The sequence below is a fragment of the Myodes glareolus genome, chromosome 14, assembly GCF_982192425.1.
Source record: "Myodes glareolus chromosome 14, mMyoGla1.1, whole genome shotgun sequence".
Taxonomy (NCBI): Eukaryota; Metazoa; Chordata; class Mammalia; order Rodentia; family Cricetidae; genus Myodes; species Myodes glareolus.
This window is the reverse complement of record NC_142039.1, coordinates 32,148,203-32,164,758: the sequence shown is the minus strand read 5'-3', so window position 1 is coordinate 32,164,758 and position 16,556 is coordinate 32,148,203. Positions and strand designations below refer to the sequence as shown.

At 50.5% G+C, this 16,556-nt stretch overlaps 1 protein-coding gene across 1 annotated transcript in view; it reads left to right on the top strand.

Moving 5' to 3' along the window:
- The first annotated feature begins 5,676 nt into the window (after positions 1–5,676).
- The window catches only part of Gpr137b (G protein-coupled receptor 137B), a 32,343-nt gene continuing 21,463 nt past the window's right edge, over positions 5,677–16,556 (top strand). The window contains exon 1 of the mRNA XM_048460907.3: positions 5,677–6,144. Coding sequence (XP_048316864.1) covers positions 5,776–6,144 — 369 coding nt within the window. The 5' untranslated portion in view covers positions 5,677–5,775. The remainder of the gene's footprint in view (positions 6,145–16,556) is intronic.

Below are 16,556 nucleotides of genomic sequence, written 5' to 3'. Positions count from 1 at the left end.
TCTGTTTGAGAGGGCTGAACTATGAGGGTCATACTTACATACATACATACTTACAACTGTAGTATGTGATTGTGTGAGCATGGTCATATGCTGGTTTATGAGTATCATTAACCCAAAGGCCAGGGCACTCACCACTGCCCAAGGTAACTGGAGATGCCCTAAAACTTAGGGAGCAGAATTGAAGGCAAAGTAAAGAAAGGCTCACTTGTAGTTCTCCAGACATAACTGAGCATGCTGGTGCATACCTGTGATTCCAGCCATTCAAGGGCTGAGGCAGGAGGATTGTGCTTTTGTAGGCCAGACTAGGCTAGGCTGTAAGACCAAAAAGAAAAGAAAAAAAAAGAAAGGAAAGAAGGAAGGAAGGAAGAAAGGAAGGAAGGAGGCTAGATGTGATGGCTCACTCTTGCAATCCCAGCATTCGGGAAGCTAAGGCAGGAGGATTGCTCTGAGCCTGAGGACAGTCTGGCCTGCTGAGGAATCCCTTTGCCTTAGCTCCCAGGGAACTGGCATTACAAGCATTACTGGTAGAGTTTATAAGACACTGTGCTATGCTGTGACTTTGCAGTTTCTCTCCCCCTTGGAGTTGCAGGCAAGCTCAAGACAGCCTTGAACTCTAACTAAACTTTTCTTTTATCCAAGGCCTTCTTGCCTTGTGATTCCTGGTGCATGGGCTGGCCCAGACCAGGTCATGTGGCATGAAGCTTGCCTGTTTACCCTTGAAAACCTCTAAGGATGATGGAACTCCCTTTGTTACAGATTTAAAAACTCTCCCTTGAAGACCTTATCGCGTAGTCTATGATGCTCTAACTCTCCTGGTATTTTAGGAACTAAAGGGCCTGTCACTCCTCCCTCAGGACCCCCGTTATTCTATTCATGAAAAGTATTTCTCCTGCTCACTCCCGTCTGAGGGCCTCGTTGTGGCTCCTTATGGTCATGCTCTTATAACTCTCCTCATACAGATCCTGTAAAGGGTAGTGCTGTCTCAGGTTCCTTTTCTAAAATGTCTTTTATATTTTATCTAACAGGGTCTACCTGGAGGAACTAGATCAGTGGGGGTGGGCCTTTGGAGGTAGATCTCATCCCTACTTCCTTCCTGCTCCTCTCTCTACTTCACACCTGTCACGAGGTAAAGAATCCTCTCCACAACACAGTGCTGCCCCTGCACACTTCCACTCAAGTGCTTAGGACAAAAACAGTGAACCAGAGCCTTTGTAATGGGCAGAAGAAGTTCTTGTACCTTCAAGTTACTCTTGAAGGTATTTCAGTCCCAGCTACACAAAAAGGATCTAATATGGATGGGTCCAGCAGCACAAAGATCTAGACACATGACTATTGAGAATGGCGCTTCTCAATCATCTGCCAGCTTCCTGCTTCTGTTCTTTCACCTCTGGCTCTCCTAGTGTGAGACTGTTGGGAACGGTGACAAACACTATAACCAAAAGCAACTTGGGGGAGAAAGGCTTGTTTTTATCATGTTCTTCAAGGTCACTGTCTATCACTGAGGGAATTCAGGGCAGGAATTCAAGAAAGGAGCTTGAATGAAAAAGAACAGAGGAATATTGTTTGCTAGCTGCTGGTTTGCACTCTGAATTACATGCATGGTTAATATTCAGTTAGCTTTCTGATACAGCCTAGGCCCTTTAGGTTCAGGATAGTACCCCTGGGCCCTCTCACATCGTCACTGAAGACAACTGTTCACAGACAATGCCACAGGCCATTATGATCTGATCCGATCTGACTGTGGTGGCTATGAGGACTGACTATTGTGTCTGTGATGACTGTGGTCACTATGATGGCTGTGATGGCTGTGGTGACTGTGGTGACTGTGATGATTGTGACTGTGGTGACTGTAGTGGCTGTAATGGCTGTGGTGAATGTGGTCACTGTGATGATTGTGTTGACTGTGATGACTGTGATGGTTATGGTGGCTGTGGTGACTGTGGTGACTGTGGTGACTGTGGTGACTGTGATGACTGTGATGGCTGTGATGATTGTGATGACTGTGGTGACTGTGATGATTGTGATGACTGTGGTGACTGTGATGGTTGTGGTGGTTGTGGTGACTGTGGTGACTGACTATGGTGGCTGTGGTGACTGTGGTGGCTATGCTGGCTGTGCTGGCTGTGATTATGATCGTGGGATATGTTGGTGATGACTGTGTTGACTTTGAAGGCTGTGGTGAGGGCAATGACTGTGATTTGAGTACTGACTATGGTACTGACTTTGATGGCAGTGGTGACTAAGATGACGTTGACGGTTGTGATGACCGTGAAGGCTGTGGAGATGGTAATGGGTAGGATACAGTATGGATTATGGTGACGGCAATGACTATGATGACAATGATTACCATGATGACCATTTTGCTCTGATGATAGTGATGATTAAGGACTGTGCTTATATCATGAGTGAAAGGAGGTGAATAGATGGCATCCAGCCATGGAAATGGGATCTCCCTCTAGTGGCACACCCAAGGGCAAACACTCACAAGCTAAGACCCTCATGAGGATTCCCCCTGATAAGGGACCAGATAGAGAGAGAGGGAGGACGGTAGTTGTGGCTCAAAGGTAGAGCACTTTCCTAGTACTCACCACACCTTGGGCTTTATCCACAACACATAAAATAAAATAAAATAAAATAAAATAAAATAAAATAAAATAATGGAGATTATACAGTGTACCTCAAAGTCACTAACACTATCCCTAGCTTTAAGACCATCTGCACAACAAGGTCTCGAACTTCTGCTTTATTTTTTTCCTTGCCATGCCATAGGTAAGTTTCTCTCTGTGTGAGGTAATTGTTCTTTTCCACTTGCTTTTTTTCTACTGCTGTTTTTTTTTAAACAGGACCAACTAATGATAGACATCTTAGTACTTAATAAAAGCCACCATCTGGTTAGTTACTTTTCTAGGTGCTGTGAAAAAATACCTGATGAAAACAATTTAAAGAGGGGTTTGCTCTGACACACAGTTTGAGGATACAGACTACCAAGATGGAGAAGGCACAGCAGAAGGAATGTGAAATATTTGATCACACTGTATCTGTAGTCCAGGAGCAGAAATAGATTAATACCAATATTCAGCTTGTTTTCTTCCTTTTACACAGCCTATGCCTCCAGCTCATAGAATGGTGCCGTTCATATTTAGGATGAGTCTTTCCAACCCACTTAGCTCAATCTAGTACCTTCTTCACAGACATGCCCAGAAGTATGTTGCCTAGGTAACTGGGGATCCTGTCTAGTCAACAGCCAATATTAAGCATCACCTCATGCCTAACTATTGCTGACATTCTTTTGAACATGTGGTGTGGATGGATTGTTCCTCTCTCAGTTCATTCTCCCTTCATCCAGAGTATCGAAAGTATGCCTTCCAAAGCTGTAGGGCACCGTATAGAATGAGCACTATCTCTCAGCCTCTTCCGCAGCTAGCCTACATAGGCAATCCAATTCTACCGAGCAGAAATCGGATGCATGGACATAATTTCTGGGATGGCTCCATAAACCAAAGGGTCAAATGCTCTCCCGTCCTCTTTCTGATGCCACATGGCTGTGGCCACAATAGTTGGAGAGCAAGCAGCCACCTTGGATCAAGAGGTAGTCTTGCACAGTGCAGGACTAATGTTAAAGCTCGGTTTCTAAGGACAAATTATGTTCCTTCAGTATAATAAAAGAGACAGTTGCTTTTACAGTGGGCCAAGGGAGCCAGTGGTAAACAAGACAATATTTCTATCCCAAGGAAACTTACGCAGATGTCACAATGACTGATAATTAGACAGGGGTGTTCTGAAAAGACATAGAGCATCTAGCCTAAGTGACCGGCACGTGATAGATGTTGTTGTCTATTAAATGCATTGGTGCTCCAGGAGGTAAAGGCAGGGCGGTCTTGAGCTCAAAGCCCAGTGGGTTCCAGGGTAGCCTGAGCTACAAATCGAGACCTTGTCTTGAAAACAGTTTCTGGAGGAAATGTTCCATACAGATAGGTGAAAGGATTGGGCCAGAGATTGAGGAAGGCATGAAAGCGTTGTCTTGTCTTGCCCAGGGTGTTGGCAGGTGTTGGTACTGTTCACCCTTCCTCAGGAGTTCAGTAAGCGAGGGGCTATCAGTCCGAGAAGGTGCAAGTGCAGTTAAGGAGACTCAAGCTCGAGACTAACAGGAAGGTGTGATCTTTAGAAAGCTAGATGCTGCTGTTCTGTGCAGAACCCACTGGAGCAGATCAAGTCAGAAGCAGGCAGACCAGCTGGGCACCTACCGTGGAAGATTAGAATCAGATAAGGAATTCTACTGCGAAGGCACACTGACCTTGTTTAGTTGGAAGAAAGTGTGTAAATCGCAATTTTGAGGAAAAGCCAGCTTCATGTTATTTCTGGCTTCTTAAGCTAAAAGAACATACAATTGGGAATGAAATTGAATATTGGTCAAAAATGAGAAAGGGAATCAGGAGAGATGGAGCTGTCCCTTGGAAAATCTGCTCTTTCCTTCTGATTATCCTAATTGCTCACCTAGTTATGCCTGCACACAGGCAACTTGGTTTCTTGAGAGCTCAGAAGTCATCAGCTCCCAACACTACCACTATAAAGTAGTGTGGCACAGGGTTGGGATAAACAGTCAGCTTCATCTGAGACAGAGAACCTCTGAGCAGCAGCAGCTGAGAGGAAGGACAGGGTATCTGGGTGGATCAGATTGCACTAGTCTCACCTAGTCGATGTTGCTCCTCTGCGCTGACGACAGAGCGCAGCCGCACTAGGGCGTGCAGTTAGGTGTTCCGGGAGAACACTGTGCGGCTGGGACTAAAAGCAGTAGCTACCAGCACAGACCGGCGAGAAATTCCGGCCTTTTGACCATTCACATTTAGAATTCAGAAGCGTCGCAGAAGCTGGCCAGTTCGAGGTCACAATTTTACTTTTAAAGGCGGGTGACCGCGTGGGTGCACGGGAGAAGGAACTTGTAAAGTGGTTTGGTTTTTAAATAAAAGAGTGAACTGCAAAACCAGGCATCAGCAGAAAACGCGAGGTCAAGAGAGCAGACACGCCCCCAAGACACACCTCCAAAGAAACACCAGCGCTAGACTCCCACATTTGGAGCACGCAAACTCGTGGTGGGGTCAGTGGCGTGTAGTTTGTGTGCGAGAGAGTGGATGCTCAGGTCAGGGGCACAGATTTCCTTCGTTACCAATCGGCACGAGAAGTCCAAGAGATGCACTGATCAGGGGTGCGTGCTATAAGGGGGTGCACAGTACGGGGGCACGCGGATGCTCTCTAGCGCCATCGATGGGATTGGGGGAACTCACGGATCCCAGTTATGGATGTTCCCTAGTCCCATCCCCAGACCCAGCCACCGGATAATGGGGAGCACATGGGTCGGGGCACAGATTTTTCTCCAACCCCAGGCTTGGGGTCCTGAGAGGCGTGTGAACCCAAGTTAGGAGGCGTAGTGCACCCGCGTTCGGATCACCCCTAGTCTTGGCCATGGGTGAGCACAGTCATAATGGTACTTGGCACCCTAATACCAACCCGGCTTCAGCTCTCAGGCCGCTGTCCCCGGGGCGCGCGCACCAGGGGCGCGCGGGACCGGGATGGGCGGGCCGGGTGCGGGCGCGCGCTCCTGGGGGCGCGGCGCTGCCAATCGCAGACAAAGGCCGCCCAGCAGATCATGTGGTGCGGCGGGAGGAAGTGCGGCTTGTTTTCCCGGCTGGGCTCTGGAGCGGCGGGTGCGGCGCGATGCACGGGTACCCGGGAGCGGACGGCTGCGAGCCCCGATGAAGCCCGAGCGGCCCCAGCCCGATGGAGGCGCCTCCGTGGGAGCCGGTGCGCAACGATTCGCTGCCACCCACGCTGAGCCCGGCCGTGCCGCCCTATGTGAAGCTCGGCCTGACTGCGGTCTACACCGCCTTCTACGCACTCCTCTTCGTGTTCATCTACGCGCAGCTCTGGCTGGTGCTGCGCTACCGCCACAAACGACTCAGCTACCAGAGCGTCTTCCTCTTCCTCTGCCTCTTCTGGGCCTCGCTGCGTACTGTGCTCTTCTCCTTTTACTTCCGAGACTTCGTGGCGGCCAACTCGTTCAGCCCTTTCGTCTTCTGGCTGCTTTACTGCTTCCCGGTGTGTCTGCAGTTCTTCACCCTCACGCTTATGAACTTATACTTCACCCAGGTGAGTCCCGGGAGAGTCGCTCATCTGCTGGGGTCGTCCTCCATCCTTCAGGCGGGGACAGGTTTCTTCTGTCTCAGGTGGAGAGGGTGGGGGCGAGGCGCGGGTCCTGGGACCATCCTATCCTCAGACCTTACTTGCAGGCGACCCCACTGTATTCCTGAAAGTAGGGAGGACCCACCGGGTAACCGGGAGTCTTCTGTGCACATCATATTCGGTGCTGATGCAAGGGGTGCCTGAACTCTGGTTTCCCATCTCCCTTGCAAGTCTTTAGACACCCCTTAGTCTGGTAGGCCATTTGAGTGTTGACCCCACTTTGAGGCCAGACACGGCCTATTGGGAGTAATGGTGGGGCGGACTTGGTTTTGATGAGATGTTTTGAACCTTTGGGATTAGGAGCCCTACTGTACTGTGAATTAGTAACTCATTCCACAGGATTGCTTCACCAGGGCCGTCTGGTGGCACGCCCAGCTCCCCAGCTGCAGGAGGTTTTTTGGCTTGCTGTCTCAGCTCAGCGGTGAAGCCCCAAGAAATAAGTCGTAAAATTGAACCTGGGCTCTTTTTACAGGCTCACCAGCTTCGTTTTATGAGACCTGGAGTTAATAAGCTAAAGGATTGCATGAGGGCTCCTGTGGCTGTGCCTTTCCTTAGTGAAAACACAGTGATTGCAGGAGGCTTTACAAATACCCAGCCAAGTCCTTCTCCAAGGTTTTAACGACACTGCGGCGTTATCCTTGCCTTCTCCAGTTCCTTTTAGCTTTCCGGGCACTAAAATGTCCATTTTCACAAGGGCCCTGCCCAGGGGGCATGCTCTGTGTCACCTGATGAGAGTGATTTAAGTATCTTTCTCGCGGCAGAGGCCCCTTGCAAGCAGGCATGCTGTGCCTTTGAACGGTAGCTCTGTTTTTCAAAATGTTTTGATGAAAATGTGCTTGTTGGGGTGCAGGTCGGTGGTGTAATGAATAAGGGGTCTGACTAGCCGGGGGCAGAGTTGTCCTGGTATCATAGAAACTGCTGACTGAAAATGTGGAAGAAATGGTTTTGCCTAACAAATACCAGATGTGTTGGTGCACACCTGAAATCCTGGTACTTGTTGAGTAGAGGCAGTTGGGTCAGGGGTTCTAGGCCAGACTCAGCTACATAGCAAGTCTGGGGTCACCCTGAGGTATATGAGACCCTGTAGGGAGTCTGAAGAAAACTAAAGGGGAGAGGAGGAAAGGTACTGGACATGTCAGGTGTGGTGGTTCATACCTGTAATCTTAGAGCCTGGGTAACTAAGCCAGGAAGATTGCTATGAGTTCTAGCGAAGCCCGAGCAATAGCATGAGACCCTGCATCCCCTCCTCCAATCAGATGTAATATTTAACAGAGTATGTATGTTTATATAGTGCTATTTAATAATTATATATATATTGGGTCTCTGCTTGGAGCCTTCTTAGTGGTCCTGTGGGTCAGCATATTTTCTAGTCCAGGGGTAATGGGTGTGGCTCTTCTGATGCTGCTTTTAAACTCTAAAACCAGTCCAGGCCATCGGCTTCATGACACACAGGTTTTGTAATTGAGCAAAAATGGGTGGTTCCTGCAAGACGCAAATGTAAGGTAAGGTAGTGTCATTTGGAATACTGTGTCTCAGATGGAGATCTTACCGCTGGTCCCTTTTGAGTATGCTGCCCTGTCTCTCTGGCAGTCACATGCCAAGCCTGCTCTTAGAGCCAGATTAGGGGCCGGCCGGCGCATTTTCTGCACCATCTGCTGGTTGTTGAGTAAATGCTGAGCAAGGGAAAAAGTGACCAGGCAGACAGAGCCACTTGTCAGGAGGCTCCAAGTCACCATCCTTGTTTTCTTTATGTCCCCCAGGTAGGAGGACACAGTAGCAAGGGGGCATTTGTCTGAGGGCTCAGGGTAGGGTAGTTAGTAGGAGAAGACAGCACCACCGTGAGGATGTTCCTAGCTTCCTGACAAGAATTCTGGTCCTTCTGGAGAGTTAGGAAGCCGACCCTTGGACTCTTCCAGCCTGCTGTGCCATCTCTGGTTCTCTGACATGGGTTCTCAGTCACTAGAAGTGCCTGGAATGTGGCTCTCCAAGGATCCCTCTGCTTGAGCTCATTTCAGACCATGTAAATCCAACTGTGGGAGAGGGTGGTGGCTACCAATGAAGGCGTGTGTGCTGGCTGGGCCCAGTGGTGCGGGTCTGTGGTCTCAGCTCTTCAGAGGTGGAGACAGGAGGATTGCTGAAAAGTTCAAGGACAGGGTAGACTACAGAATGAGACTTATCTCAGTCCGCCTAAAATTATTCAAATCCAGTTGAGGCAATAAGGTCTGTACACACAGTGTCAATCATGACTTGAGGGGTTGAAAAGAGTGAGGGCTGGAAGACGATGCAATGCCTACATCCCCAGGGATGGAGGTCCTGAGGCAGGGGACTGGATAGAAGAGAGCTAGAAGGCCCGGGAGTTGGAAATGGTCAAGAAGGGAGTCTGGGAGGTAGAGGGAGCTGCCTTCTGGTGTCACATCCTTAGGCCTGGCACGCTCATGTCACTTACAACCCATGAACTGTTCCTCCTCCCAAGACTCAGAAAGCGGTGGCATTACCACGAAGTCAGCGGCATTACCACGAAATCAGCGTCCTGTGTGGAGTGCCCTCACCCCTGGAATGCCCCACGGTATTTTTGCTTTACACAAAGAGTGGTTTGGAGAAGGGCGTGTCCGCTCTCAGCCTGTTGCTGTTCTTTGAGGCCCTGTCAGAGAATCAGTACCTTGCCTGGTAGCTCAACCTGTCTGCCCTGGTCCTGTTCTCGCTCTGCCCCTGTGGATTACTGCTTTGTCTGCGAGGTGGACTTCGGCTTCATTCCGGCCCACTTTATGCTTCTTTTGCATGAAGCCTTAGTGGTGGTAGGATCCCCTGGACTGCTTAGTCACACAGATGTTGGACTGGCCGTCGGATCCCCCATCTGGCCGCTTTTCCCTTGCCAGACAGAAGTGTACCCCCTCCCTGCGCACATGCACAGAAAACTGAGCCAGGCGCTAGACCCTGGCAGGGTGAGCTCTGCCAGAACTCTCTTAGACATCCACTTTCCTCTGCTATTTATACCCATTGGGCCCACACAATCTCAGATCAATGGGTGCCTGTTGAGGCTACTCAGGGACCCGGAGGAAGGGGCTCTCTTGCCAGTGGGTTCGTTCATGAGACTCTCCATCTCAGCCACACTTTCTGAGGTAGCCAGGAAGATGGAGACTGGCTTGGCCTGCTAATCGGAAGAAAGCTATGTGCAGTGTGAGTGTGTGCTATCCCTAAATATCTGAACTCTATTTGATAGACCTGTTGTTCCCAGTGAACAACCAGCTCCAGGGGCCAGCGGAGGTACACACAGCTTGCGGGGGAGGGCCAGACATGCAGGGAAGCCTTGGACCCAGAGTCTGCCGAGCTCCACATCAGATCACACTCTCCATGGTTAGGGCAGGAGAAGACCGCGACCGTGAAAGTCCCTGTGTTGGGGACATTGTATTGTCCCCCTCACCGGGTTATAGGACAGATGGTCCAAAGTTAAAGGTCTCTCAGCTTCTGCATGGGGCAGGTCTATCTGTAGAGCAGAGGTCATGAGGTGGTTGGGGCTCTGAAACCCTGCTTGCTGTGTGTCCCAGACACCTACCTAGGAATTTCCAGTCCACGACTCCAATTTTGGAGGCTCCTAGGGTTGCCTGGATGAAACGAGTACAGGCTTCTCTTGAACCCTCTGTGGTCTGAGGACAGGAATGGAGGAGTGAGCTCTCTGTGGGGGAGAAGTGGGCGTGGCGAGTGGACATTGACTTGGGAAGTAGGAGCCACCAGAAAATGGAGTCTGTGGACACTGTCACCATGCTGCCAGGAGAATGGGGTAGTGGACTTTGGACAGAGAGTGTTCTTACTGTGACTTCCAGCAGTCAGTTCAGTCAGAATTTGTCTATCAAATACCTGTTGTGCGTCAGGCCTCTGGGAGTTGGGAGAGGGAAGCTTCTAGGCCTCTTGGTGATTGTGAAATGGCTTGAGAAACAGACAAGACAGATCTTGCTGACTCCAGGTATCTCATGTCAGAGCTGGGACTATGCCTAGCCTGGGCTATGCACCGTCCATGGTCCCGGTGCCTTGGTCCTTGTGCTCACACCCCAGGCTCTCCGTCAGCCAGAGCTGTGTGCATTTCTGGGTGTGCATTTGTGCTGCTGCCTGTGTGACAACAGGTGCAGAGATTTTGGCCATACTCTACTCAGTTGCGCCTGTGCGCCTACTTACCTGTCAGGGTCTGTGTGCATGCTTGTGTGTCTCTATGTACAAATGCCTGCATATACATGTACCTGTGTCTCCGTGTGCCTGAATGTAAACCCTACATGTATCAGCATGCACGCTTGTGTATATGCCTGTGTGTGCGCACAGCTGAGTAGATCTGTGAAAACTTGCCTGTGTGTACATTCCTGTCTATGTCTTGTGTGTACACGTCCGTGCATGTCTGTGTGTGAACACCTATGTCCCCATCAGTATGCATGCTTATGTGCGTTTTTGAATACATGCTTGCTATGAATGCTCGTGTGGGTCTCTAAATATCAGTTTGTGTGTGCCTCTGCATGTTTGCATGTGCTAGTGTTTGGATACCTCTGTGTGTGTGTCAGTGTGCATGTTTGTCTGTGTGTCTGTGCTCATGGAGAGCCTGCACTCTCTGTCATTGCTCCTGGGTAGAACCTTCTATTTGAGCAGGACAGGTTCCTCTGCTGTCCCTTCAGCAATGTTTGTTTGTTTGTTTGTTTTGTTTTGTTTGAGACAGGACCTCACCAGATTGTCAAGGTTGGCCTTGAACCAGCGACACTGCCCAGGCAGGCCTTGACACTGCCCAGGCAGGCCTTGAACTCTTGACTCAGGCTCCTGAGTAGCTAGGATGGCAAGTTTGGGTTACCAGATGTAACTTTAGTATCTTGTTTTCCTCTCTTTTCCCAAACTTCCTTTGCATGCTTGGCACTCTGGGAACAGGAAGACAGCTCTGTTCAGTGGTTCTAGTCCTCTGACCTCGGCTCTGTCCAGTGGTTCCAGTCCTCTGACCTCGGCTCTGTTCAGTGGTTCTAGTCCTCTGACCTCGGCTCTGTAGCGCTGATTCCAGTCCTCTGACCTCGGCTCTGTAGCACTGGTTCCAGTCCTCTGACCTCGGCTCTGTAGCACTGGTTCCAGTCCTCTGACCTCGGCTCTGTAGCACTGGTTCCAGTCCTCTGACCTCGGCTCTGTGTCAATGGTTCTAGTCCTCTGACCTCGGTTCTATCCAGTGGTTCCAGTCCTCTGACCCTGGCTCTGTCCAGTGGTTCCAGTCCTCTGACCCTGGCTCTGTTCAGTGGTTCCAGTCCTCTGACCTCGGCTCTGTCCAGTGGTTCCAGTCCTCTGACCTCGGCTCTGTAGCACTGATTCCAGTCCTCTGACCTTGGCCCCAGCAGAGACTTTGCTGAGGAGACTGCACAGACTACACAGCAGTAGTTATCCTTAGGAGTTCCCAATGCTGGTCCCTGACATCTCAGTCCCTGCCTTTGCATGGTCACACAAAGAGACATCAGGGCAGAGCCCTGTCCTAAGTTGGTATCATTGTGTGGATGAGCTCAGTGACCCACACCAGGGTGCATCTGCCCGCCGTCACTGTCCTGAGGCTCACCTCTGAGGCCCCATCCCTGTCCCTCGCCTGTTCGATGTTCCTCCTGCTAGCTGCTCAGCACCGAGCCCAGCAAGGGCAGGGAGCATGGGAAGGGCTGAGCAGGCGCGCAATGCCCGTGCGACACTCTCTGCAGCAGCTCCTCGCCAGGGTGTCTGGGGTTCGGGGACGATCCGACCCGATCTGTGTCCACTTCCTTCAGCCCTTCCTGGTCACCTTGGATTTTCTTGTGAGGAGGAAGCCACTTCCAGATTGGAGGCCCTGCCAGTCTTGAACTCCAGGTAGCCGGGGCTCCTAAGACAGAAAAACAGCTACACCAGCGACTGGCTCAAGCAGCACCAATGGGGGCTGCGGGGGCTCAGAGATTCTAGTTCATCCTTCAGCTGAGGTCTTTACCTGGGAGGGACCAGTGAAGCCTAGTAGTGTCTTCGCCACGATGCCCAGTCCCCAGACTTCATGTGGAAGATGGGGAGAAAGGAAGGGGTGTCAGGTACTGGCCAGGACATCAGGCCTGTGAGCCACATGTGGTCTCTGTCACAGACCCCTTCCCCCCTTCCATTTAAAATCTGCTAAGGACACAGATTTTAAAAATAGCCTTCGGGAAGGACTTGGTCTGTGGACTGTAGTTCGCTAGCCCCGGGGTCAGGACAAACCTGTTTGTTTTCCTAGCTCTCACGCCACCTTTAGTCTGTGGGGGTTTGTTGGGAGCAAGTCCTGCAGGCAGGTCACAAGCAAGCCTTGGCTTTGCTCAGGAGAGTATCACTCATTCAGCGCCCAAGTTTTTACTACCTCTTAGTATATAGCCCCAGGAGGGCCACACTTCCAACATGCAGACAGATCTTTGGGGGCAAATTATATCCAACCCGTAGCTTCCATTAAACAGTCACCCCTTCCTCTTCACGGCAGCCTCAGGCAGCCACCACTGTCCTTTCTGTCTGGACACTACATAGCAAAGGAGTCAGACAGAGTGTGACCCTCTTTGTCCAGCTTCTCACACTCAGTCTGTTACACGTATCTGTTCAGTTCACAGTGCTGGGAATTGAACCGAGAGCCTCCCACGTGCCATATAGACACTCCCTTTAAGCTGTATCTTCAGTCCTCTTTACTTTTTATTTTGAGGCAGGGTCTCACTAAGTTGCCTGGGCTGTCTTGAACTCACTCTGTAGGTCCAGGCAGGCTAACTTGTGTAGCCAAGTAGCTAGGATGACAGGCCTGTACCACTAGGCAAAACTGCCTTTCTCCTTGGAACCAGCCATCCTCGGTGCCTTCCCTTGTTCCTGACATGATATGGACTTATCCCTTCCCTCCTGGTTGCTGTCCTTTGAAGTCTGCTGGCACAGGCCTATCAACCCTGTTACACAAGAGGCTGAGGCAGGAGGATCAACATTTTAAAGCCTACCTGGCCTGCAGAATGAGTTCAAGGCCAGCCCCGGGCAGCTTGGAAAGTCATTGTCTTCAAATAAAAATACAAAGAGGGGGTTGGGGATATAGCTCAGCGGAGTAGCACTTGCTTGGTATGCTTCAAGCCCCAAGTTCCCTCCCCAGTGCGAGAGGTGGGGGAGAAAAAGCCTCAGCTAGCCAGGCTGCTTCCTCTTCAGGAGTTCCCATAGCTATTCATTCTTTGTAGAACACGAGGAACGCCGTCCAACACCACATGACCCACAAGGTCACGGGTTCCTGGGAAAGTCTATAAATCTCCGCATTTGCCTTGTTTCTGAAGCGGAAGGTTACTCCGTGGGGGAAACCTGGGCATTTTTGGTGCTGACTTATTTCGTAGCTTTTGCATAATTTACTTTCCAGGAAGGAATCCTGTGGTAAGATCCAGCGTGTCGCTGCTGCGTGCTGGCCAAGTGACCCTCCATTGTGGAGCCGGTGGGCTTGACTAGTTAGTTCCTCCAGTGGTAGAAACATATCCTCCCTGTCACTTGGTTAATCTTCTTTGGATCCTGTGGCAGTTGAGCAGCCCTGGCTACTGAACTAAAAGTGTGATCGTGGCTCCCTGTGAGAATATGGTCATAGCACTACAGCTCGGTCACTCCTGGGACTGAGAAGAGAGCTCGTGAGGGAGGCTGTCCTTGGATGTTAGTCTGTATGCCAAGGCAGGTGGACAGTGCTTCCCCGGTCAGCTTGGGACGGGCAGTAACAGGAGGGCAGGGCAGTGTGTAGCTCAGACTGAAGCGGTCCTTGAGTCAACTAGGTCACCTCTGCCTCTTCACTGGACAGGTAGAAGCAGAACCAATGAGGCATGTCTCCTTAGAATGATAGTCCTGGGCACCCGAGAACAGAGGGTACAGATATCTCTGGGACAGCACCCAGATGAACATCTGTCCACCTCATTGTATGGCAGATGCTAAGCCTGGGACTGGACTGACTCTGGATCCAGCTCGCGGCAGACAAGAACAGGGAGAAGCATTTGGCGTGCCCTTGGGTTCAACTTGGAGAACTTTCCATAGGAGGGTAGCCTTGACCTCACTGTGTAGCCCATGCTAGCCCCAACTCATCATCTTCCCACCTCAGACTCCCTAAGACTGGAATTACAGACATGTACAACCACATCTAGCTTCTAGCTGCCCTTCTTAAGTGACGGGATGAGTTTGTCCTGGGGGACCATGTGTATAGTGTCGCCTCTATAGGCCCAGCTCTGTTGCCATGGACACGGACTAGGTGTGGGGCTGCAGACCCTCTCTGGTCCCAAAGCTGTATCTCTCACCCGGAAGGAAGGAAAGACTAACAAAGAATGCAGAAGCAGACACTCACTTTACTGTCTTGCAATGCTGACCTCAACTGCAGATCCCCTAGGGCGGCTCCTAATTCTCCGGGGAATCCTGTAGGAAGGGCCACATTCTGCATCTGATTTCAGGGACTCTGACCATCTGCCAGCCTGCTCGGTGAAGTGGGACGCTCAGGGCCCATAGGCATACACCGTGAGGCAATGGGATGGTGCTGGAGTTGGAAGACAAGGAAAGAAGGAAGAAGACCAGGGCCTTGGGGGTTATGTAATTTCCCCAGTGTATCAGGAAGTGGGCAGTCAGCAGGGCCGTGAGTAGGTGCTCACGTGCCGCTGAGTCCCTCACCTGGTTGAGTAAGAGAGCTTCTTTTATGGTCGAGAAAGCATCCAGGCTAGTCTTTTGGCATTTAGAATCGTGGTTGGAAGACATGCCTGGTGATCCTCAGTCCTTGTAGCCACATGGGTGCCACAGGACTCCTTAGCACCTATCAATAGGCAGGTGTTTGACACTTCACTCACCGAGGTCTCAGAAATGCACCGGGCAGATGCTGTTACCCATCCTATTATATGGGTACCGGAGGAGTAGTGAGGTCAGGCACCTATCCCAGATGCACAGCTGATAATTGGTGAAGCTATCACGGTTCGATCCTGGATTCAGCTCAAGCCTCCCCATTCTTCCCTTTGTTCCTCTGCTTGAGATGGATGTGTACAGTAGCCTGCGAAGGCATGGTGAATGTGGTACTAGGTGAAGACGCAGGAACTAGAGAGCCGTTCCACTGGGTGTTGTCATGGGTGGACACGCCAGCTATAGAAGACTGCGGGAGGTATGGAGACATTCCCAAGAAATACAGCCGGCTGGTGGTGGCTCAGACCTTTAATCCCAGCACTTAGAGAGGCTGAGGCAGGTGGATCTCTGTGAGTTCCAGGACAGCCAGAGATACACAGAGAAACCCTGTCTCAAAAAACAAAACAAAAAGAAGAAGAAAAAAGAAACACAGACTGGTGTGTGACAGCCCCATAGTTTCTTCTGTATCCATACATACACACAGTAAAGGTATAAACCAGCCTGGGTCGAAAACAGTAGCCGCAGGGAAGGAACCACCCTGGCAGGGAACAGAACCAAGCAGGGCTTAGCTGGCAATGGTGGCAGTTTTACTTATTAAAAACAAAGTGCAGAGCTGGAGAGGTGGCTCAGTCAGTCAAGTGCTCGCTGTACAAACATGAGGACTTTATTCCTGATCCTCAGCATCCACATCAAAAAAAACAAATAAGCCAGGCATGTATAGTAACACATGTCTGTAATCCCAGCACTGGGGAGACAGAGACAGGAGGATCCCTGGAATTCCCTGCATAACCAGCCTAGCTTAACTGGACATTGCCAAATTTAGTAGAGATACTGTCTCAAAAAGTAAGTTGGACACTGGTTTAGGAAGACTTGTGATGCTGACCTCTGGGGCGTACACACTCACGTTCTCGCTCTCTCCCTCTCTCCTACTTGGAACCGACATACAAAGCGTTACTATTGGAAGAGAATGCTGGGCATACGAGTTACTCTCTGTGCATGTATGCATATGGAATGTTTTGAAATAAAATGTTTAAGTGGCTGGGGCTATGGTAACACTCTTGTGTAGCATATGTATGAACCAAGAAAAAAGGATGTGTGAGCCTTAGATGTGATGGTGCCGGCCTGCCATCCCAGCTACCCTGGAGGCTGAGCAGGGGAGTCTGGAGTTCATGGCCTGTTTGGTCTTCAGAGTAAGTTCAAGGCCACCCTCAGCACCTTACTGAGACGCTATCATATCACAAAATAAAAAGCGAAAGGGATGTAAGGGATGTGTAATTCAGCGGGAAAGACGCAAGCCCGTCTTCTTACTATTCCCAGACCAGTGCACATACATACATTTACAAACCTATGTGTGCACGTCTAACTTCTCAGCTACTTCTAAGGGCTCCCCAGTGCCTTCAGCCCACAAGACAGGACCATGGCTTGCAGAGGGTAAGGGGATTGTGTTGCACCCCCAAGCCTGTCTT